This window comes from Nansenia antarctica (genome assembly GCF_963989245.1).
Source record: "Nansenia antarctica genome assembly, chromosome: 2".
NCBI lineage: Eukaryota > Metazoa > Chordata > Actinopteri > Argentiniformes > Microstomatidae > Nansenia > Nansenia antarctica.
Genome location: NC_137675.1, coordinates 22,133,145 through 22,158,144, shown reverse-complemented (window position 1 = coordinate 22,158,144; position 25,000 = coordinate 22,133,145). Strand labels below are relative to the sequence as shown.

The window sequence follows — 25,000 nt, the reverse complement described above, 5'->3', positions numbered from 1 at the left end:
ATCCACTATAATACCTGGGTGTCATAAATCATACTTATCTAGGAAAAATGTTAATGAAACAATGTTTTCATTGCTGTTTATTATTTTGAATTTATATTGTCAATTGACTTTCACATTTATCTAATTATAATCAAAGCTGTAAAGAAAATATATAGGTGATGAACAAGAATAGAAATGAAAGAACCAAACTTAGATTGTTTTTGCCAATAGCTATGAAATACATCTCTCAAAAATGTCTGCAAATGCTGAATCACAAAACACGAACGGAATGTACACTGTTTTCACTGTCACTGTCAAAATACAGTATTATGTCTGAAAAATCCCAAATAATTCTGAAATAACACTGGCTACAATTGTGTGTGCATGGGTATGCCTGTCTACACAACACATGAAGCACAGAATGTGACAGTGCGTGTACCTCAAATGTACTTTTTGCAGATGTTGCATACGTTCTGTACAGTGCAAGAAAATGTAAAAATGTTTACAATGTTGCACTTCAAAGGGTAAAAAGTGCGAGAGCAGACGGCTTCTTGGCGCGGGAAAGCCAGAGCAGAGGTGTGTGAGTGAGTGAGTGTCAGTGTGAGTGTGTGTATGTTTCTGTGTGTCGCTGTGCATCCGGGTCTAAATGACCCGAACATCTTATGAAGGACATACATTTGTTGGGGTATTGTAGGATGTGTAAAAAAAAAATCTTTCCCTTTTACATGTTTTTCATAGAAAATAAGCCAAGGCCATAGAGTTTCAGATTGATAAAATGTATTCTTGTACCGTTTCTCTTTAAGTAAAAAGAAAAAGTAAGTCCGGTTGACCCGAACATCACACAAGGGTTAAACAGACCCTCAAAACCCACCTCTTCATGCTCGCCTTCACCAGTTAACCCTCTACCCCTCCCCTTCCCATGTGTCCCCAGCACTACCATAATTAGGCCCCTATACTTTTTTAAAAAACATTTTAAATTCTTTTTATTATTACTACTCGATCTTTTCAGTTTGTAAAGCGTCTTTGAGTGTCTAGAAAAGCGCTATATAAGTCTAATGTATTATTATTATTATTATTATAAAGAACCGTTCCTGGTTCCATTCCATGCTTTAGGATGAGCCCGTCCACTGCTACCCACTTATTTCCCATCCAGAATAGCGTTCCTGTGACGCAGGCCTCTGAGCCCTTGTCTCGCACCTCCCTCACACGCATCGACTCATTGACTTCATCCCTGCTTGTGGCTCTGGAGGAGTGAAAGATCAAACAGCTCTCCTTTCTGGATGGAAGGAAGGATGGAGGGAGGGAGGGATGGAGGGAGGGATGGAGGGAGGGAGAGAGGGAGGGAGGGAGGGAGAGAGGGGCGGGAGGGTGAGAATAGAAAATGGGTGGATGAAGAAGAGGTAAGAAGCCATCAACTCCCGAGAGGAGAGAAAGGGTTCATAAAGACCACACACAACTGACCATTGATCTCGTCTCGCAACTTTCTCTTTTTATTTTGGGATATCCATCACAAAGCTGGGAGGCTTCTTTAAAACCCTCTGTTGTCCCGAGGGAGCGGACCTCCAAACTTTCACTTTGTGGATAAATAATCATTTTTTCTCCTCCCCCAATTTTTGCAACAAGAGATGATTGCATTGACTGCCGCGGTTGCCCAGAGTAACAGGATTAGTCTGATAAATGAAACCGGTTGGTCCATCTTTAAATGAGAAGAGAGAGAGAGAGAGAGAGAGAGAGAGAGAGAGAGAGAGAGAGAGAGAGAGAGAGAGAGAGAGAGAGAGAGAGAGAGAGACAGAGACATGGGGGAGGAGGTCAGGCGACAGAGAGAGTCTGAGTGTCTGTCATCCACTGTCAAAACACCGGAGAGAGGAGAAGGAGATTGGTTATTGACCCAGTCAGGCTTCTGTGACAATTGGATCACAATCTCCTCATAGCCACCTTTAATGTTCTAGTTCCTGTGTAGATTCCCCATCGTAACTTTCTAGTTCTTGGGAGGGTTAAAGTTCAGTGGGGGGTGCGTTATTTGATGTGGCACCTCTCTCATTAATATCTTGTAGCAGCACATTAAAAATCCAAGTCATTGTGTCTCCACTAAATGGGGCTAGAAGTTAGGTAGCTAGGGTTAGCTCCAGCCATTTTCTTTAAATAGCTCTAACTGACCCACACGTTTAGCCAATGACCCACAACAATCTGCAAGTGTTTCAAGTCTTGAGTTGGTGTTCCTCTAAGCTACAAAATGACTGCTTCATAGACGATGTCACCTTTTCAAGCTCATTGCATGGGGGGGTCTTTGGTCCATAGCCATGTGACCTTCTCAACCTCATTGGATGGTGGTCTTTGGTCCATGGACATGTGACCTTCTCAAGCTCATTGGACGGTGGTGTTTGCTCCAAAGACCAATAACATTCTCAAGCCCACTAAAAGGAGGTCTCCTCGCAGGGATAGCCCCCCAGGCCCCCCCCCCCCCCCCCGCTCCTAAGCAGTCCTCCTAGTATCATAAGCAGTCTCTGCACAGCGCCACCTGGCCGTGGCGGTAGTCCCTGCAGGGGCAGAGGCGGCGGTACTTGGGGGAGTGGCCGGCGCAGCTGAAGAGGAGGGGGTCCTTCTGCAGGCCGCACTCCCGCCGCAGCACGGAGAACGCCGGGAACACGTGGTTGGCCTCCGCCTCCACCACCTCACACTGCACCTCCAGCCTGCAGGGGTGGGGGGGGGGACAGAGAGGATGTGTGGATGTGAGAAAGTAAGTAGGGATGAAAGGAGGAAGAGTGTAGGAAAGAAAGGAGGGAGAGTGTGTGTGTGTGTGTGTGTGAGAGAGAGAGAGAGAAAGAGAGAGGGGGTAGGTGAGTGAAAGAGAAGGAAAGAACAAGAGAGAGAGAGAGAGAGAGAGAGAGAGGGGAGGAGAGAGATAAAGAAAGAGAAAGAGGAAAATAGTGAGAAAAGGGACAGAGGAGTGAATGAAAGATACCGAGACGGGGGAATGGGATGCGAAAACGGAGAGAGAGAGATAAGGAGGGAGGGAAGGAGAGATAAGAGAGGAGAGCAGGATGACAGAGGAAGAATTGCTGTGGCTGTAGTGACAGCCTGTCAATTTCTACTGCCGTAATTTCTGCGCTAGAGACTCTTTGAACCCACTTGATAATAATGTGTTGTGCGTGTGTGTGTGTGTGTATGTGTGTGTGTGAGTATCTGTGTGTGTGTGTGTGTGTGTGTGTGTGTGTGTGTGAGTGTCTCTGTGTGTGTGTGTGTGTGTGTGTGTGTGTGTGTGCTTGTGTGTGTGAGTGTAGGTGTGTGTGTGTGTGTGAGTGTCAATTTCTACTGCCGTCATTTCTGATATTTAGATATGACAGATGGGATATCTGACAGCGCTAGACTCTTTGAACCCACTTGATAATAATGTGTTGTGTGTGTGTGTGTGTGTGTGTGTGTGTGAGAGAGTGTGTGTGAGTGTCTGTGTGTGTGTGTGTGAGTGTCTATGTGTGTGTGTGTATGTGTGTGTGTGTATGTGTGTGTGTGAGTGTCTGTGTGTGTGTGTGTGTGTGTGTGTGTGAGAGAGTGTGTGTGAGTGTCTGTGTGTGTGTGTGTGTGTGTGTGTGAGTGTCTATGTGTGTGTGTGTATGTGTGTGTGTGAGTGTGTGAGTGTCTGTGTGTGTGTGTGTGTGTGTGCGTGTGTGTGTGTGTGTGTGTGAGTGTAAATTTCTACTGCCGTCATTTCTGAAATTTAGATATGACAGATGGGATATCTGACAGCGATGGAGACTCTTTGAACCCATTTGATAATAATGTGTTGTGTGTGTGTGTGAGTGTCTGTGTGTGTGCGTAAGTGTGTGTGTGTGAGTGTGTGTGACTGTGTGTGTGTGTGTGTGTGTGTGTGTCAGTGTGACTGTGTGTGTGTGTGAGTGTCTGTGTGTGTGCGTAGGTGTGTGTGTGTGAGTATGTGTGACTGTGTGTGCGTAGGTGTGTGTGTGTGTGCGTGTGTGTGACTGTGTGTGTGTGTGTGTGTGTGTGTGTGTTTCTCACCCCCGGAGGGCCTCCTTGTTATTGATAAAGCGGAAGTGTGCCGGATCGCAGACCAGGTTGGCGTGCTGGCACGCCGCCACACAGGACTGGCCCTCCTGGGACACCAGTAGCCTGAGGGAGCTGAGAGGGGGCCAGGCAGGGGGGGCGCTGACATTGGCTGCCCAGCCAAGGGCAGTGGAGTTGGGCAGGAGGACAAAGGGAGTCCCAGGACTACTAGGCCCCAGCCCGGAGGAGTTGGATGGAGGGTAGGGGGCCTCGGGCACGCAGAAGTCCTGGGGTAAGGGAGAATGTAGGAAGGCAAATCATTTTGAATAACAATAATTGCATTTATTAATCATTTTGCATTATAGTATAGTTGTATATATTAAAGAACACAATGCAGAGTAATGTGTATGTCCAGTCAAGGTTCGTCTGCAAGACATTCATGTGTGGTTGGGTGCTGAGGGAGAGATGACCTCATGGGATTGGAATGTTGACAAACAGGAAGATAGTCTATGAAAGAGACGTATCGCCCGACCATACTATGGTATGGAATGTATAGGAAACCTTCTCTCCGATAAGTACTGCAACCTTCTCTTTGTTACTTGACTTTATTCTCTCTTAGAGAGAGACACTATTATTATTATTATTATTATTTTTTTCTTCAGATTTTATCCCTTTTTCACCCAATTTGGTAGCCAATTGAACCCAACCTAGCATCCAATTATCCCCTGCCTATTGCGAAGGACCTGCCGCACGACCCCGTGGCCGGCAGTCCCAGAAGAGGCCGCCAGGCAGACTAGCTGACTGGCTCCTCGAGCCCAGCACCTGTTATTCCGGCACCCCGGGGGCGCTGTTGCGCGACGGATCCTTGTCCGGAAATACTCCTATACCGCCCTCGGGAGCGGCCGCCCAATATGCCGCTCCCCGTGTGTGCCCCAGCCATATCCGGATCTGGCGAGCTGGGATTCGAACCCAGTCCCCGGTGGGCAGCATGCACTAGTGGCCAGTGCTTAGACCGCTACACCACCGCGGGGCAAGAGAGAGACACTATTGTACTCCTCCTACAAGCTTGTTTTAAAACATATTATTAACCATTGTTGAGGAGGGTGTGAGGAAGGAAGGGTTAATGTGGTATTTCAATCACACACACACGCGCACACACACACACACACACACACACACACACACACACACACACACACGCTTCCCACTGCTGTGTTAGGACTGCAGAGTCACTACCTATGATGGCATCCCCCCTGAAATAAAAACAGTCAAAATCATCCCCCTTCTAAAACTGCCACCCCCCCCTTTCCATCCCTTATGTAATTTTATCAATGAACGTGGTATTACTGCTATTTCAACATTTAGTTTTGCGCATATTGAGTAAAATACTGTGGGCGAGGGGGCACGCACACATGCAATGACATTTTTACCAAGTCACTGACACTGAAGTCACTGACACTGAAGTCACTGACGATGTGGGGATGCTAAAATTGTCCCCATATTATGATAAAATCCACCATCCCCCCTGATTTTCTTTTACAACTTGAGTACACACAACAACATCTGTGTTGCGGCAGTGGCACCTGATGTGTTCGGCGCGAGGTGAATTCTACCAGACATGAACGGGGGAGAGTGATGAGACAGAACCCTAGGCAGTTATCCAGCGATTAGACAGATCCCACGGCAATTATCCAGCCATTAGACAGGTCCCCAGTCAGCCAGGCAGATTTAATATCATTTTCTGACACATTAAACAGGTCTGAGCAGATGTCAGTTCAGCGCTGACAGCACAGTCAGGGTCGGGTGTGTCTGATTCTGCGCCGGCTGTCACACCGCACAGAGAAAAGGAGATAGAAGCTATTAGACGCTATCGATGCTATGTTTAGATAGCTGTTCTATGTACTATTCTATCGCATGTGTAGGGTTGTATGAGGTTTGATGGTTATCAGAATCAGAGAATCAGAATTGCTTTCATTCTTTGGCTTCGGTTCTTCAGCATTGGCATTGCAGCAAGATACAAAATCCCAATAATAGAGTAAATGAAAAAGTAAAGTAAGTAATAATAAAGTAATAAAGTTATGGTAGACGTACTACGGTGGAACCAGTTGTACTACAGTTGAATCAATAGTGCAAAATGCTGTGCAAAGTACAATAAGATGAAATGCAATATGATGCAATATGTGTGCAAGTAGTGTGCAAGTAGTCGTATCATATTATTTTTGTAATGTGAGTGTGGTTGGTTTTGGGGAGTCTTTTGAATGAATGAATGAATGAATGAATGAATGGTCTTTATTGTCATTGCTATAGTACAGGTACCAAACAACAACATTTGGGAGGGGTGGCTCCCCTGGTGCTAGGAAAGAAAAAACAAAAACAAAAAAAAAACACAAGAAGGGAAGGAGCTAGTTTACATAAATAAAGGCTATGTACACTATCCACTATACTATACTGTACAGATAGACGACTAGGGTTGTCATATTGCACATAGTGTTATTGCACATTCATTTAAAGTGTCGCAGTTTGCAGGCTTGAAATGTACATATTTGTGCCTCAGCACTACACCTGATTTTTTCAGTCCAGCAGCTGCCATCAATCCGTCCAGACTGTCCAGGGCCCAGAACCTAGGTCTTTGCTGTGTTCAGGGCCTGGATGGCCCTGGGGTAGAAGCTGTGCTTCAGTCTGTTTGTCCTTGCGGCCATGGTCCTGTACCGCCTTTTCGAGGGCAGCCGGGCAAAGTGTTCGTACCCAGGGTGGGTTGGGTCTCTGGAGATCTTGGAGGCCTTCCTGAGACAGCGTGTGTTGTACAGCTCTTCCAGAGAGGGGAGGGGGGCGCCGGTGATCTTCTGGGCTGTTCTCACGACTTTCTGTAGCGCATTTCTCTCCGCGCTTGTGCAGCTGGAGAACCAGTTGCAGATGCCGTAGGTGAGGATGCTCTCCACTGCGCCGCGGTAGTAGGCCACCATTATCTCCTGCTTGTTGTGTTCCTTCCTGAGGACTCTCAGGAAGTAGAGCCGCTGTTGTGCCTTCTTGATGATGGCTGCTGTGTTGTTCTTCCAGGACAGGTCATCCTGTATGTGCATGAGTTAGTTTTGTTTCCTTCCAGTGCATTTCTCCAGGAGCCTGATTGCCTGAGGGAAATAGCTGTTTGACATCCTCTGGGTATTAGCCCTGAGGCTTCAGTACTGTTTCCCCCAGGGCAGTAGCTTGAACAGCTTCTGGTTAGATGGTTGTATGAGAGGATGATGTGTTGCTCTGCTGCTAGCTATGTATATACTGTATATTTCTCCTCTGATTTTTAATTGTATTTGGATTTTGTAACTGTTTTTTTTAAATGTGTTGTACGGCGACCTTGAGTGCCTTGAAAGGCACATTATAAAATAAATGTATTATTATTATTATTATTATTATGATTTGGGATCAGTTGTTATGTGTGCCAAGCTAAGTGTATAGCACTTTGAGCTGAATTCTTATGCATGAAAGGTGCTATACAAATAAAAGTTATTATTATTATTATTATTATTATTACTATTATGTGAAGCGCTGGTCTGAGATCAGCTGGATAGTGCTTGAGCTGTGTTTTGGGATTGGTAGCGATACGTGAATATCTGATCAGAGACCTGAATGGATTTGCCGAGACAGTATTCCTCAATCCTTTTCTCCCTTCTTCTATTCCACCTCCATTTCTTTTCTTTTTCAGAGTCAGGATCACGACACTTTATTGACGAGCGAACAACGGTCGCCAGGAATGTGTATTAGATGCCTCTTCCCCGTCTCCGTCCCCCCCCTCCCCCCCTCCTGCCTCCCTCTCTTTTCTCCCCCTCTCCCCTCTTCCCCCCCCATCCCCCCTGTGATGAAGACAGATGTATGGTCCATGATTAGAGGCGGGGTAGAGATCAATCACACGTCCAAGTTGATTCTAGAGTTACAGCAGGGGAGGCTGGTGGAGGTAGAAATCGGAGGACGGGATCTATCGTTTCTACCTCCACCAGCCTCCACTGGCTCACAGTACAGGAGGAGGAGGGAGCTGCGTGGGTGTGGACAGACACACAGACACACGCAGCAGCATGGGAGGCAGAATGCATGAGAATGAGTTATGCTCACAAGTACTCAACTAGTGTGTGTGTGTGTGTGTGTGTGTGTGTGAGTGAGTGTGTGTTGATCTCACCTGATGCTGTATGTAGGCATGTACCCTCTCCAACATTCCCTCGCAGGTGTATTCATAGGGCAGGTATGGCTCGACCTGCAAAAACAAACACACACACACACACACACACACACACACGCACACACACACACACACACACACACACACACACACACACACACAAACACACACAAACACAAACTGCATTGAATATGCATACTTTACACACACACAAACCCACAGACACAGTCACACCAAGAGTTCATCAAGCATTGCTAGACAATCAACATAATAAGCCTTTATTTCCATATTTTACCCATTTAAATGTTGTTTTCCTTTTCTCCCCTCTTTCATCATCCACACTAATTGCAGTAAGTAGGCACGGTTCGGCCTATTAATCAAAACCGATAAACATAGCTATAGTGAGAAGCCTGTGCTATAATTAAACCCCTGAGAGTGGGTTTTCAATCATGTGATGTGATTTCGTTTACATTTCGGCAGATCACCTATGGGCCCTGATTCAATCTGTAACAATGGCTCACCTTCTGATCTGGTTGATTAACGACAAGCCGTATCGGGTAAACGTAATTGCTGCGAACTCTGTGTTCTTGTTTCTCACTTAGGAGAATCACAGTCACGGACAACACCGGCAAGAAAACAACTAAAGTGGGCTTTTAATGAGGCTGTACTTCCTGATCTGCAAACGGGAAAGAGCTGAGAGCAGAGATAATGCTACCCCCCTCGGTTGACTGCACATACACGACTTAGCTTGCCGCGATGACCAAACAACATTAACATTGAAGGATATAACATAGACATTTTTGCAATAATAAACGTCTGATTAAACACAAACTGTTTCACTGTTCAAGTTTTCTCATTAGTACTGTGTGGAGCCAGACAGCGGAGATATAAATGATAGATGGTGTCTCGTCTTAACAGTAGAGCACAGGCGCAATGTGCCAGATCTGCTTTTCTAAATGATACATGACTCACTAAATCATTTTTTAATACAAAATCAAAGCCGAGGAGTGCCTAACTGGATGTGAAATCTAACTTGTCCGCGTTTCATATGAAACCCGCGTGAAGAGCAAGTATGCAGAGTGATGAGGTAATTTAGAAAGTTACACACCGCAAATCTGATCAAAACTGTTTAAATAAATCCGTCCTGTTTGAGCTGTGGGGAGAGATAGAGCTCAACGTATTAGCCCAGGAAGACGAGTATATACTGTATAAAGTATTATCCTTCCTTCCTTCCCTCCCTCCTCCCTCCCTCCCTCCTTCCTTCATCCCTTCCTTCCTTCCCTCCCTCCCACCTTCCTTCCTTTCTTCCCTCCCACCTACCTTCCTTCCTTCCTCGCTCCTTCCCTCCTTCCTTCCTTCCTTCCTTCTTTCCCTCCCTCCCTCCCTCCCACCTACCTTCCTTCCCTCCCACCTTCCTTCCCTCTGACCTACCTTCCTTCCTTCCTTCCTTCCTTCCCTCCCACCTTCCTTCCTTCCTTCCTTCCTTCCTTCCTTCCTTCCTCCCTTTCCTCCCTTTCTTTCCTTTTTTTCTTTCTTTCCAAGCAATTTAAAGCAAACGGTGCAAAGTACAACAGATCCACTGGGCATGACAGGACCCAGAGATGTCCTCCGCTCCTCCGGGTCAGGTCAGCGGGGCGGAAAGGGGGAGGGACGGAGGGAGGGAGGGAGGGAGGGATAACGAAAGAGTGGGTGAGTGAGGGATTTATAGGAACATGAGTTGGTGTCAGCCAGCAGAGATTGCTTTGGTCTGCATGGCTGAGCATGTTCAGCTCCCCTCGAACGAGAGCCAGGCCACAGACAGAGGGTCACTGCATGTGTGTGTGTGTGTGTGTGAGGTCTGCCTCCATTGAAGGGTGAAGTAGCCCATCACCCATCTCTCAGTGGAGTGACAGGGCAGGCGCAGACAAAGTGCAGAGGCACCGGGCTATGGCATGTCTGACAAGACAGAGAGGCAGACAGCAGCCTCAGGAGAGGAGGAACACACACACACACGCATACACGCACGCACCTACGCACGCACGCACGCACCTACGCACGCACGCACGCACGCACGCACACACACACGCAGAAAGCTCTCTTTACCTACACTTTGACCTCCACCAAGCACCTCCACCAAGCACGCACACACACACACACACACACACACACACACACACATACACGCAGAAAGCTCTCTTTACCTACACCTTGACCTCCACCAACACGTTGACGCGGCTGCGTCCTAGAGTTGCAGTTGCAATGACTACAGTTCCACACACTTATTTGTATAACCGCTCTCTCTCCCTCTCTCGCACACACACACACACAAACAGACAATACAACGCAGCAACACACGCACGCACACACACACACACACACACACACACACACACACACACACACACACACACACACACACACACACACACACACACACACACACTCTCTAACCTGCCAAACCACACCCTGAAGCACCTGACAAGGGTAAAGTACAGCACCAGTGTTGTAATGTTCAGCTATAACAGACAGACAACACAGCAGTGGCAAAAAAGACAAAACCATTACAAGAAAATACTACGATCAAAATAGCTATCTCCGAGTGCTGCTTCACTTTTTAATGAAGTGTTTCTTTAAAAGTGAATGTTGTTAAAAGTTAAAGTAATATTTAGAGAATTTTACAAACGAGGGACTGGCATTGTGTGAGAAAATGGCTGCTAAATCGTCTCTCCCAGAGGATCTCTCCTGTCCTGTGTGCTGTGACATCTTTAAAGAACCTGTCGTCCTGCCATGTAGCCACAGCTTCTGTCAAGCCTGTCTGCGGGAATGCTGGAAACATAAGGAATCTCGGGAATGTCCAGTGTGTAGGAGAAGATTTTCAATGAACGAGCCTCTTCACTTTAGCCTAGCTCTAAAGAACCTGTGTGAGGCGTTCTTACAGGAGAGACGTCAGAGAGCTGAGGCAGGGTCTGAGGCAGGGTCTGAGGCAGGGTCTGAGGTGTTGTGCAGTCTGCACGGTGAGAAGCTCAAGCTCTTCTGTATGGAGGATAAACAGCCTGTCTGTTTTGTGTGTCAGACCTCAAAGAAACACAAATCTCATGACTTCATCCCAGTAGACGAGGCTGCGCAGGAACATAAGATCCTCCAAGATCTCCAGAGACCCAACCCACCCTGGGTACGAACACTTTGCCCGGCTGCCCTCGAAAAGGCGGTTCAGGACCATGGCCGCAAGGACAAACAGACTGAAGCACAGCTTCTACCCCAGGGCCATCCAGGCCCTGAACACAGCAAAGACCTAGGTTCTGGGCCCTGGACAGTCTGGACGGATTGATGGCAGCTGCTGGATTGAAAAAATCAGGTGTAGTGCTGAGGCACAAATGTGTACATTTCAAGCCTGCAAACTGCGACACTTTAAATGAATGTGCAATAACACTATGTGCAATATGACAACCCTAGTCGTCTTACCTGTACAGTATAGTATAGTGGATAGTGTACATAGCCTTTATTTATGTAAACCAGCTCCTTTCCCTTCCTGTTTTTTTTCTTTTTTTTTTCTTTCCTAGCACCAGGGGAGCCACCCCTCCCACATTTCGTTGTTTGGTACCTGTACTATAGCAATGACAATAAAGACCATTCATTCATAAGGTAAACATAAAGACAGTTATTCAAAAAAATTAAAAAAGTTGACTATTTGAAATTCAGTGACAGAGATAGCTATATCACTTGATGTTATGCACATGTCGAGTGAAAAGATAAAAGGTTGATAACAATGAATGATCATTTTTAGTTTCTGTTTGAATTTTACCCTGATTCATCCTGTAAAGGATTATGGTAATGATTCCTACAGAACTGTGGTAAACAGATACTGTCAAATGACTCCAGAAATCTCAGAATCAGAATCAGAAACAAATCTATTGGCATGTAGTTACAAGAATATGCGCAATATGACATAATAATCGTGCAGTGTGACTTGTTTGATGTCAGTGGGGGTCAAGATAACAGTCAGTGTCAGTGGGGGGTCCCGGGCCTCGTTAATGAGGCCAACTGCAGTAGGGATGAAACTGTTTTTGTGTCGTGAGGTTTTGGTCATAATGGATGACAGCCTCCTGCCAGAGGTGAATTTGAGTCCAAATCGCCTCAGTAAAGTTTTGTCTCAATCCAGGAAGAACTGCAGACAGCTCTGAAACCCTTACAGGAGAAGTTGGAGGTCTTTAACAAAGTTAAACAAACCTGTGATGATACATCGAAGCACATTAAGGTACTGTGTCATGCAAGGTGTTGTGTTCAATTATGTGGTCTTCTCTTGTTCTGCTCAGTATTGGATACTGTTGACATCTAACTGATTATCATGCATTTGCAACTCAATATCGTAAAGAGAGCTGCATACAGGGAGTTATAATTTGAGGGGGGAGTTAAATTTAAAACATATTTATGTACGTACAACGTTAAAACGTTTTTGTATTTCTATATGTGGAGTGAAGCTGTGGAACGGATTGAGTGTGGAGCTAAAGCGGTGTCCAAGCATGACCCAGTTCAAAAAGCGGTATAAAAAAATGGTTTTCACCAGGTACGAGGAGGAAGAAGGGCTTTGATAGTTGTTGTTTTCACAGATTATTTGTTTATTTACATGATCTGTTTTCTATTGTTGGTCAATATGTAAATATGTAAATAGATGTGATTTAATTTAAAATATATATATTATATTTATATTGAAGTCAACTGCTGTTTATTAATGATTAATCTCTGTTTATTGGAGAAGGGGTAGGATTAAATAAGTTTATGCTTCTTCCTACTCCTTTTCGGACATGTGAAGTAAATAGTGTTTTTTTGTTTTGTTTTTTGTTTTGTTTATTTTTTTCTTGTTTTTGTTTTGTTTTGTTTTTTTCTTGTTTTTGTTTTGTCTTTTGTTGTTATAACTATTTCTCTCTGCACATGTTCGAAATAAATGCTTTCATTCATTCATTCATTCATTCATTCATTCATTCATACATTTCACCTAAACTTGAGCCTGATCCTCAGAATTGTACTCTTGTGTACCCGTACATTGGATGTAATAACAGCAATTCTGATTCTGATGGTAGTAAAACTACAGTGATCATAAGATATATTCCCCTGGCTGTCTCCAGCGCCAGGCCCAGCACACAGAGAGACAAATTAAGGAGGGGTTTGAGAAACTTCATCAGTTTCTACAAAAAGAAGAGGAGGCCAGGATAGCTGCACTGAGGGAGGAAGAGGAGCAGAAGAGTCAGATGATGAAGGAGAAGACTGAGGCACTGAGCAGACAGATATCATCACTTTCAGACACAATCAGAGCCTTAGAGAAGGAGCTGAAAGCTGAAGACATCGCCTTCCTGCAGGTAAGGATGCCTTCTCTCAGACAGACATGGTAAATGTATTCAAAGACTGACTGATTATAGCACTAGCATTGAAGACAATTCTCCTCTGTTCCTCTCCAGAACTTCAAGGTAAGGAAAGGTAAGTGATCTGTCTCTTGTCTCTCTTCTCTGTGATTCTGAACCCAAGCCCACAGCAGCACTGACCCCTGAATGTTCTTCCAGAGCCCAGTTCACAGAGCCAGACCCAGAGAAGATTTCAGGAGCACTGATAGATGTGGCCAAACACCTGGGCAACCTGCAGTTCAGAGTCTGGGAGAAGATGCAGGGGATTGTCAAGCACGGTTAGTACTGACGAGAATTGGCTTAAGAATAACTATCAACTCAACTATTATTTGAATATGTTCATAGAAATACAACATTAATAAATGTATAATATACAGCACCACATTGGTAATATATATGATATGTGTATATTATGTATAATAAATAGTACAGGGCATAATGTGTATCTCTGTGTTTGTTTTGAAGCTCCTGTGATTCTGGACCCCAACACTGCAAACCCCTCGCTCTCTCTGTCTGATGACCTGACCAGAGTGAGTCATAGAGGGTCAAGGCAGCAGCTCCCTGACAACCCAGAACGGTTCATGGAATATGCAAATGTTCTCAAATGGGCTCAGAGGGGTTCATCGCAGGAAAGCACAGCTGGGAGGTGGAGGTCGGGGACCATCCTGTCTGGACCATGGGTGTGGTTAAAGAGTCCAGGGACAGAAAGGGGCAGGGACAAACATCACCAGAGTATGGATACTGGGCTATACGACAGAGGGGTGGTAAGTATGGAGATGGGATGCATAACACCATCACTCTGAAGAGGAGACCCCAGAGGATCAGAGTACAGCTGGACTACAACAAGGGGGAGGTGTCCTTCTATGACCCTAAAGACATGACACTCATCCACACTTATAAAGACACCTTCACTGAGAGACTGTTCTCATACTGTTCTATTGGACCTGCTGGTGATGCTAAACACCCTGATCTACAGGTCTGCCAATCAAAGGTGACTCTGACCGTGACCGTGATCCCAGTGAGAGGTGTATGAGTATGTTTGTGAAGTATGAGTCAAATGTACTTTTTCTTATCATTTTCATTTGAACATTTGATTGCCAATCCTTCTTATTGTAACTGCCAACCTACAGTATAAATCTCTGCACTTTGTGTACAGTTGTGAAACATGAGTCATATATTTCATATATTTTATTATATATATTTTCTCCTATACATTTCAAATGATTGATTAACTGATTTATATTCAAAATTGTGTCATACGATTGTGGAAGTTATTGTTTTGTATTTCTTGCTACAATGTTTATTGTTCAATCTGTTTATTTTGAATGCTTGTTTCTTTCTGTACTGCTGCCAATGTCATACATGTTACTGAGCGGGCAACAAAATGAGTGTTATGGTATTATAATCATAAATATAAAAATATTAGACATGTCAAACAATTGAAAATACTGATTGATAATCAAGTTAACATATAGTAGTGACATTGGGAAGATTTCCTTATACATTTAAATAAATTGAATATAAACTTGTTTGCTGTTCTGCATGTTTTTCCCAGCACTGTAATCTGAGATTACACGCACGCACAGACACACGCATACACACACACACACACACACACACACACACACACACACACACACACACACACACGCACACACACACACACACAGGCTTAATGGAGGTATTTAATTTACCTATTTGACCTCTTACTTAACCTCTCTCTCACACACAGCAGCTTCTAGCTCGCTGCCGTTCCCCATTAACTCCCATTTACTGCTCATAACTCCACAGCTCCTAAACGCTGGCACGCTACTGTTACTGTAATGCCCCTATTACACATTCACACACACTCTCTCTTCTCTCTCCATATCTCTCTCTTCCCAACTCAGCTGACACATCCCATCCAATCACCTGTTGAGAACCAACAAATTAACTCTGATCCAATTAACTCTGGTGTCCCGGTCCATGTTGGGATATCGACAACATTCGACGAGACCTGACAGCTAATTCAGGCGCAGCAACAACACCCAACACACACACAGCACACACACACACACACTCAGAAACACACACACACACACACTCAGACACACACACACACACAACACACACACACCAAACACACACACACACACACACACACACACACACACACACACGTCCGTCCCTGACACATAATATAAACACGAGGATAAACAAAATGGCGGTACAGTGCCTTGGTCCTCATGATCTCCCTGACGGCCGAGTCGAACTCCTGGGAGTTGTTGAAGTCCACCGTCATGACGTGAGGCCGGCCGATGTACTGCTCCGCATACGGGTGTTGGGACGACACCTAAAGGGGAGGGGGGGTGGGGACGGGGGGTTGGGGGGGTCAGGTTAGGTTATGTCAGGTGTTATAACCGTGTTATGACCGTTCTGGTTTGTGTACTACTGTGTGACTGCATTCACAATGACCATGTCACAATGCATGAGTAGAAACCTCAACCGCATGAGTAGAAAGTTGCTCAAATAGAATTTATTTACGACTATATCAAAGTAATTTTTTCCTCCCTGCATTTGTCGTATGGCGTTTATCGACCAATGGGAGCTCACCTCTCTGGACGTGGGTTTTCCTCTGAAGAACTCATGATTGAGCGAGCTGTGGGGTGGGCGGAACTTGGGCTGCAGGAAGATGCACCCATTGGCTATGGCTTCCAGAGGGGCGGGTCCTTCGTAAGGGAAGCCGAACCCTATGAAGAGCTGGAGGGAAAGGTTGTGTTGGAGGACAAGCAGCCTTTCATAATAATTGTAATATTATATTACAATTCAGGAATTGAAATATAATAAATGATGATGTGAAGAGGGCTGCCCATGTTTGGTTTGTTGTGTGTATGTGATGTGTGTGTGTGTGTGTGTGTGTGTGTGTGTGTGTGATGTGTGTGTGTGTGTGTGTGTGTGATGTGTGTGTGTGTACGTTACCTACTGAGCGTGTGTACGTGTGGGCATTGTATGTGTGCGTGTGTGTGTGTGTGTGTGTGTGTGTGTGTGCATACGTGTGTGTGTGTGCGTGAGCACGCATGTGTGTGTGTGTGCATGTGTGTGTGTGTGTGTGTGTGTGTGTGTGTGTGTGTTACCTTGGCCTTGCGGAGCAGCTGCTGCAGCTCGTGCTGGGGCAGGAGGCCGTGGTTCTTGACGAAGGCAGGCACCTCTGGGGGGCGCTGTGTCTCATAGTAGACCGTACCATGGACCTCCATGTAGTTGTGAAGGATCTGGAGGAACCCGTCTTTACCCTGCTGGGAAGGAGGGAGGGAGGGAGGCAGGGTGGGAGGGAGGGGGGAGGCAAAGGGGAAAGTGAAGGTAAGAAACGGAGATGGGGGGAGGAATAGAGGGAGGAGAGAGGGAGGGAGGGAGAGAGGTAAGTAGAGTAGAGGAATAAATTAGTAAATGAATGTTAAACAAGGTAGTTTAAACAAGAGTATGTTTGTGCATGGCAATTAGAGGGGATGTGTGTTGGTGGAGAGAGTATATTGGCCTTGTAACTGTGTGTGTGTGTGTGTGCATGTGTGTGTGTGTCTGTGTGTAGGTGTGTGTGTGTGTGAGTGTGTGTGTGTGTGTGTGTGTGTAGGTGTGTGTGTGTGTGTGAGTGTGTGTGTGTGTGTGTGTGTGTGTGTGTGTGTGTGTGTGTGTGTGCATGTGCGCTGAATGTCAGAGGTGTCAGAAGGCCCTGTTAGAGACTGATTGGTGTTTAGTGTGACAAGCCTCTTTAAAGGAGCTAAAGAGAAGCGTGCTGCCCTGGGCTATCAATATGGATGAGAAGAGGTGCTAGGAATCTGGCAGTGCTGCTCTCATACACACACACACACACACACACACACACACACACACACACACACACACACACACACACACACACACACACAGTAACAAGGCCAATATAGTCTCTCTATAGTATCACGGGAAAAGACAGTTGCTTTGCTGGAGAGTTCTGTCGATACAGACTCCAGTACATCACACACCCATTGGACCTCTGATGTTCCGTAGAGACACACGGAACCTTTCAGAACGGGCATGATTGCGTCCATGGGGAACAGGAGTGCACACAGCAGGGGGTTGAGTTCTGCTTGTGTGGGAAGGGCAGATATACTTTGAGGTGGAAAACATGTGTGTGTCCTGTATATGTTATTAGCATTGTTAACAGTGTGTTCGTGTGTGCGTGCGTGCGTGTGTTTGTGTGTGTGTGTGTGTGTGTGTGTGTGTGTGTGTGCGCGTGTGAGTGTGTGTGTGTGTGTAGGTGTGTATGTGTGTGTGTATGTGTGTGTGTGTGTGCGTACGTGTCTATGTGTGTGTGTGTGCATGTGTGTGTGTGTGTGTATGCATACGTACGTGCGTGCGTGCGTGCATGCGTGCGTGCATGTGTGTGTGTGAGTGTGTGTGTGTGTGTGTGTGTGTGTGTGTGTGTGAGGAGGAAAAGGGGGCAGAGGGGCACTCTCAAAGTCAGCCCGCTCCCTGGTTGAAAGCGAAGCAAAACAAAACAAAACAAGCGGGCCGAGACCCCACCACCATGTGAACCGAGCGTAGCCCTGGCCTCGCTATTGACTTCCCTGCCGGTGTTAAGCAGCTTACCGTATGCCCGGTCTATTGTGCCGGCTCCCCACTGCTGTAATTGGAGGCTGTGTGTGCGCGATCAATCGATTCCTTTGTGAGGATTTTCCCAGCCAATTAGGAGCTTAGCCGCGACGCTAAGTGCACCAGACAACCAGCGCAAATTACAGCGAGGGGAAAACTCTGTTCAGGGGAGAGACCCAGGTCAGACCCGGGCTTAGCCTCGGCCTAGGCTATTCCTGCATGGCGTGACTGAGTCAGCTGACCGAGGCTGCTGTTAGCGATGCTAATAAGCGAACCTCTAATCCTCGCTGTGAGACTCGGTTCGAAACAGAGCGCGGCCGGGGTCATACGCATGGTTTGACTTTGGAATAATGAGATTTACTAACAACCAACTCCACAGTTCTTCTCATTGATTTTTCGCAGGCGGAGGATGATGTGGAGCGGTTGTTCATTACACCGTCTACAACAGGAGGGAGGCCGCGGTTTATCACGCCGGCTTTTAACTGGTCATGCCGAGTTCACAAGCGTGCAGGCCTTAATGTGCAGTATTTATTGATGGTGCGGTTATGGATTGAATGATAAAAGCCATGTACGAACGTGCAGGAGGAGATGGAGGGATGGAGGGATGGAGGGATGGGGGAAAAAAAGGGATGGAAACAAACCCAAAAAAAGGATGGGGGCACAGCAGGCGGTTTGAAGTGAGAACGGTCTTACCTGGAGCTGTGTAGATCATCAGTCAACCGAGCACAATGGGACAGTATGAGAGGACGTGGGGGGGGGGGAGACAGAGAGAGAGAGAGAGAGAGAGAGAGAGAGAGAATCAGACAGAGAGAAACAGAGAGAGAGTGACACACAGAGAGAGAGAGAGAGAGTAACAGAAACAAAAAGAGAGAGAGAGAAACAGAGAGAGTGACAGATAGAGAGAAAGAGAGAGACAAACAGACAGAGAGAGAGAGAGGGGGGGGAGGGAGAGAGAGAGAGAGAGAGAGAGAGGGGGGGAGAGAGAGAGAGAGACACACATACACAAAGAGAGAGAGAAAGAAAGAGAGAGAAAAACAGACAGAGAGAGAAAGAGACTCAGAAAGAGAGAGAGAGAGAGAGAAGACAGTTTGAGTGGAGGAGAATAGGGGGATAAGGGAATAGCAGCGAGGGACAAGAAGGGAAATAAAGGATAATTATTCAGCAATCCATCTGTCATGTTATCACATTATCATTCTGTACTCCAACAGAATACAGTCATTGAACGATCTGAAAAGCAACACATCTCTCCCGTCCTCCCTGTCTCCGTGCCAACCCTGTGAACGTCAGCCATGGAGACGGGGAATTGGCGGCACAGAGGCTCTGCACGGGGAACAAAGCTATGTCTTCATAATGCTTTTAACAGCCCCGCGTCCCGTATGCGGGAGTGAAGGGGAACTGGGCTTTTGAAGGGGAAAACGGATTCGAATTAAAGCCGTACAATTCCGTCAAATGTGTCCATATGTAGCTGAGCTCCCTGTAATAGCGTCGGCAGATTCATGTGCTGGCTGGTGCTGATCGCTTTATATGCTTTTTCCTACCGGGAACAGTTAGCAGTTCACTTTTCACATCTGTCGTACATACATCATTTATGGCATGGGAGTTATCTCTCTGTGTTGTGTGTGTGTGTGTGTGTGTGTGTGTGTGTGTGTGTGTGTTTGTATACTGTGGACCGACCTTGCAGTAGCAGTAGTGTGAACCACAGACGAGACAAAGGCTCACAAAAGGAGCTAGCAGAACTAAGCAGAAGGTATTGACAATGGGCCCGCTCAGACACACACACACACACACACACACACACACACACACACACACACACACAAACACACACACACACACACACACACACACACACACACACATATATACATACATACATACAGTACTCAAGTTGTAAAAGAAAATCAGGGGGGATGGTGGATTCTATGAGGACAATTTTAGCATCCCCACAGTGTCAGTGACTTCAGTGTCAGTGACTTCAGTGTCAGTGACTTGGTGGTAAAAATGTCATTGCATGTGTGCGTGCCCCCTCGCGGCCTCGCCCGCAGTATTTGACTTAATATGCGCAAAACTACATGTTGAAATAGCAGTAATACCACGTTCATTTATAAAATGACATAAGGGATGGAAAGGGGGGGTGGCAGTTTTAGAAGGGGGATGATTTTGACTGTTTTTATTTCAGGGGGGATGCCATCCCCCCTCATCCCCCCTCAACTTGAGTGCTGCATACACACACACACACACACACACACACACACACACACTACCTTCCACATGCTGGCCTCCTTGCCGTAGACCACGGCCATGTTGTTGACCTTGTTCTGCTGGATGCTTCTCTTCTCCGTCTCGTTCAGCTCCTCAGACACAAAACCCATGAATGAGTTGTCTGGTGTGTGGGCTGGAGGACGGAACAGATGTGACAGTTAGAGAGAGAATGACAGAGAGAGAGAGAGAGAGAGAGAGAATGACAGAGAGAGAGAGAAAGAGGGACAATGATAGAGAGAGAGCATGTCAGAGAGGCGTCAAGAGAGAGAAAGCATGTTATATTTCAGAGAGAGAGACCGAGAAAGAGAGAAAGAGAAAGACACACAGACAGACAGACGGACAGCAGACAGACAGACAGACTGTCAGAGAGAAAGAGAGTGAGAGACTGTCAGAGAGAGAAAGAGAGGGAAGCAGGCATATGTTTCCTTGGGCATAAATGCCATGTCTTCAGTGGAGTAACATAAGTACCTCTTACGACAGCGAATGTCGAAAGGTGCATCTATCTAGGTAGTGTGAGTAGTGTTTTTATAATAACAGGTTACAGGTTTCACATGAAGCTGTTGCCTTATCATAAAGTCAAGTGGTTCATTCCGCACAGGTGGAAACAGCTCCGCAGGTGGATCCCGCCTGTGATGACGGTACGAGGGCAGCGCTAAGTGTCGAGCTCATTAAAGCTGGGCACCGTTTCAGCGTCGCGCTGCCGTTTGAATAATGACTGTAATTCAAAAGACGTTTCTCAGCGAATTGGTATTAGTGAGCAAAGCAAGGCCCCTGTGTTCCAGTTTTGTACAGCAGGTGTTTTACAGCTCGCTGAGCTGTTAGCCGGTGGGTGGTACAACAACATCGAGTGGCTCAGTGTGCCCGCTGACTGGAGCGTGTTGCAGAGGCGTTCCAGGTGACTGGGTATGGCTGGTGGGGTTGTTGTTATGCTACGTTGGCGCCGTGGCGGACTGAGTTGGGGAGGGGGGGGGGCGGGGGGGGGAGGGCGTAGAGCTGACTCACTAAAGTCAAGTCAAGTGGGCTGTTTCATAAAAGGGTGATGCTGGGAGAGAGAGAGGTGAAGAAGGCCACAGGTCTCTGACGGTGCTGTTATCTTATCACTGCTCTGAACGGCCTGAATGGGTCCAGCTTTTGATCTTTGTCTTGTTGTTTTATCCAGGGGTGCAAAAAGGTGACACTTTTTTTGGGGCCTGAAAACGAAGAAAATGATCAATGCGCAACCTTAGAGGAGAGCATTTTTGATGGGGGGGGGGGATATCGCTAGTGCTAACGGTGGTCTAACAATGATGATCTTAACACCTGCATAATTACTTCGAAAACAGTTTACTGTGACTGTGTTATCCACGTTGTCTGGAATTGTACCTAGCTGCCTGAAGCTAAAATGTATTATTATTTCAACAGCAGCGGAGTTTAGCAGACAGGAAGATTAGTTACCTCGCGCATCATGTGACTTGGATCCCCCCCCATTATAAATATTTTTTGCAGATCTACACGATTCACATGGATGACCTATTTTGTGGTAAAAATGGCTAATTTAGCAGAAAGGTGACAAGTTTGCACCCCTGTTTATCACACAGCTTCAGATTCAAAGCGCTGAACAATCATAACACCTCAAGAGAAGCTGCCTCGCTATACAGCAATGGAGGCTGGTGGAGGTGGAGGTAGAAATCGGAGGACGGGCTCTTTGTAATGCACGGAATGGAATGATGAATGGTAGCATCTGGGCTAAAACCGAGAGGATGTCAAACAGCTGTTTCCCTCAAGCAATCAGGCTCCTGGAGAAATGCACTGGAGGAAAACAAAATACTGTTCCCCCCCCAAACCAACCACTACTGACTACTCGCACACTACCTGACTACTAGAACACTACCTGACTACTAGAACACTACCTGACTACTAGAACACTACCTGACTACTAGAACACTACCTGACTACTAGAACACTAACTGACTACTAGAACACTACCTGACTACTTGAACACTACCTGACTACTTGAACACTAACTGACTACTAGAACACTACCTGACTACTAGAACACTACCTGACTACTAGAACACTACCTGACTACTAGAACACTACCTGACTACTAGAACACTACCTGACTACTTGAACACTAACTGACTACTTGAACACTACCTGACTACTTGAACACTACCTGACTACTTGACTACTTGTACTGTATCATATTGCATTTCATCTTATTGTTTGCACAGCATTTTGCACTATTGATTACACTGCAGTACGACTGGTACCGCTGTAGTACGGCTACCATCACTAAATCAATATTACTTAATCATTACTTTATTATGACTTACTTTACTTAGTTTACTATTGTGATTTTGTACCTTGCTGCAATGCCAATATTGAAGAACCTAACCCAAAGATGTTTTACTCTTGTGTACTTGTACATTGGATCTAATAAAAGAAGGTAATGTTCTCCTGGTCAAGACAGACTTACGGAACATGGTCATGTACTGCCTGGAGTTGAGGTTCCAGTAGCCCCAGTTGGTCCTGTAGCCGTGCAGAGTGGCGTACTCCTCGTGGTTGTAGGCTGGCTCCGTGCCGAACGTGTCGATCACACGGATGTGGCACCTAGAATAGGTGGAGAGGCACATGTGTGTGTGAGGAGATTTGAACGCAACACCTCCAGTAGAATTGGTTGGGAGGCACATTTGAATGCAACACCTCCAGTAGAATTGGTCGGGAGGCACATTTGAACGCCACACCTCAAATAGGTGAGGAGGCACATTTGAACACCGCCACTGAGCAATTTACACCGGGGTGAAGACGGATTTAGACGCGGGGAACTTTGGAACAAGCTGGATATTCATATTGGTTTCCAACATCCAAGGCTTTTGTTCGACTGTGAACACAATCAAGCATAACCTTTCACGGATGGAACATATTGTGCCGAGAACTGATTGAAGGTTAAAAATAGACATCCATATGTACTCTGTCTGTTGTTGGGTGTGGATATTGGGTATTTCAAGTACCCAGGATAGAACAAACACAGGCAAATGAAATCCTTCAAATGTTATCAATATTCGGGCTTCAAAGAACCATTTCACATTTCAATATTGGCTGCCAGCGGTATCGCCACCGCCGGTTTTCCCAGCAGCCATTGTGTTTCGTCTGAAAAGCTATAATCATGAGGAGCTAGTGAGACAGGGGGACTCTTAAGGCGGACTCGTGGCTGTTAAGTGGGCTGTCTTTCATCCATTGTACCTCATGTACCCCACTTACTGTAGTCATTCAAAATGTGTGTGTGTGTGTGTGTGTGTGTGTCTGTCTGTGTGTATATACGCATGCATGTGTGTGTGTGTCAATGTGTGCGTGTGCCAAACAGAGAAAAACAACACCTGGGGTTCGATACGTCTTCTAAAGATGCCGACCTTCACAGTAGTGTGAACCACAGACGGAGGTATTGACAATGGGCCCGCTCAGACACACACACACACACACATACACACACACACACACACACACACACACACACACACGCTCAGAGAACAAGGCCTGACATCCCTTTGTTGTCATAGCAGCAGTATCAAGTAGGGAGAGAGGGGGAGATAACTGGATAAAGTAACACAGGCATTGAGAGAGCGTTTGAGCCGGAGATAGTAGGAACAAAGCACTGGGCACACACATGCGCACACACACATGCGCACACACACATGCACACGCACGCACACACACACACACACACACACACACACACACACACACACACACACACACACACACACAGGGCAGGGAGTGCATAAAGAGATGAGGCACTTCCTTATGCAGAAGGCACCTGTACCATATATACAGAAACAACCCACAATTCCACCATGTTGGATACCTTCATACAGCAGATACATATACAGTACACATACACACACACACACACACACACACACACACACACACATTGTCTCTGCCAGGTTGGAGAGGGTTCAGTGCCGCCAGTCTGTGAAGTCAGAGGGATTTACCAAGAGATAAAGACAGGCAGAGCCCATTCTGTCTACAGCGCGCGTGTGTGTGTGTGTGTGTGTATGTGTGCACATGCATGCGTGCGTGTGCGTGTGTGTGTGTGTGTGTGTGTGCACAAGAGGCACAGGGAGAGGGAATGCATAACTCCTCCTGCAACCTCACTCCTGCCAAGTGAGTCATGAAAGTGCGTCATCATCCACTATCCCAGCAAAGTATTAGAACTGCTAAGCATTGCTGCAAATCCGTCTGTGCCACATCAATTCGGTAACATGTTTATTTCTAGTGTACAACGAGTCACTGAGGGCTTCCGTGTATTGTTGATGTGACTCACACACCGGGCTTCGGTCTCAAACAAACGTCGCTCTGACGTTACGACCGATACAGCTGTGTACCCACATGCAGGTAGAGACACAAAGAAAAAAAACACAAAAAAACACAAAAGAAAAGGAAGAAAAAAACAAAAGGAAGAAATGTTGGCGAGAGTGCCGTCACGGGTGCCTGTCATCTCCCCCAAGGCGTTTACGTGATAACAAACAACTCGTTTTGAGCATGTAAAAAAAGAAAAGAAATTGTAAACATTTTCCCCCACCGAGGCGCATGAGACAAGGTTACGGGGATGTGTTATTGGACGGTCGTCCCA

General features: G+C 46.2%; 1 protein-coding gene and 1 pseudogene across 2 annotated transcripts in view; one reads left to right on the top strand and one right to left on the bottom strand.

Annotated features, from left to right (window-relative positions):
* Positions 1–2,470: 2,470 nt before the first annotated feature.
* The window catches only part of LOC308151649 (alpha-1,6-mannosylglycoprotein 6-beta-N-acetylglucosaminyltransferase B-like), a gene marked incomplete at both ends in the record, with an annotated part of 128,755 nt that continues 106,225 nt past the window's right edge, over positions 2,471–25,000 (bottom strand). Inside the window, 8 exons of the mRNA XM_080524557.1 lie at positions 2,471–2,669; positions 3,994–4,265; positions 8,144–8,218; positions 15,734–15,850; positions 16,111–16,257; positions 16,632–16,790; positions 20,388–20,518; positions 22,844–22,977. Of these exons, the coding sequence (XP_080380683.1) occupies positions 2,471–2,669; positions 3,994–4,265; positions 8,144–8,218; positions 15,734–15,850; positions 16,111–16,257; positions 16,632–16,790; positions 20,388–20,518; positions 22,844–22,977 (1,234 nt within the window). The remainder of the gene's footprint in view (positions 2,670–3,993; positions 4,266–8,143; positions 8,219–15,733; positions 15,851–16,110; positions 16,258–16,631; positions 16,791–20,387; positions 20,519–22,843; positions 22,978–25,000) is intronic.
* Positions 10,830–14,551, top strand: LOC308151719 (E3 ubiquitin-protein ligase TRIM35-like; annotated as a pseudogene). The gene is made up of 6 exons: positions 10,830–11,258; positions 12,282–12,377; positions 13,246–13,476; positions 13,576–13,598; positions 13,678–13,796; positions 13,984–14,551. The product of its transcript is annotated as an E3 ubiquitin-protein ligase TRIM35-like (transcript).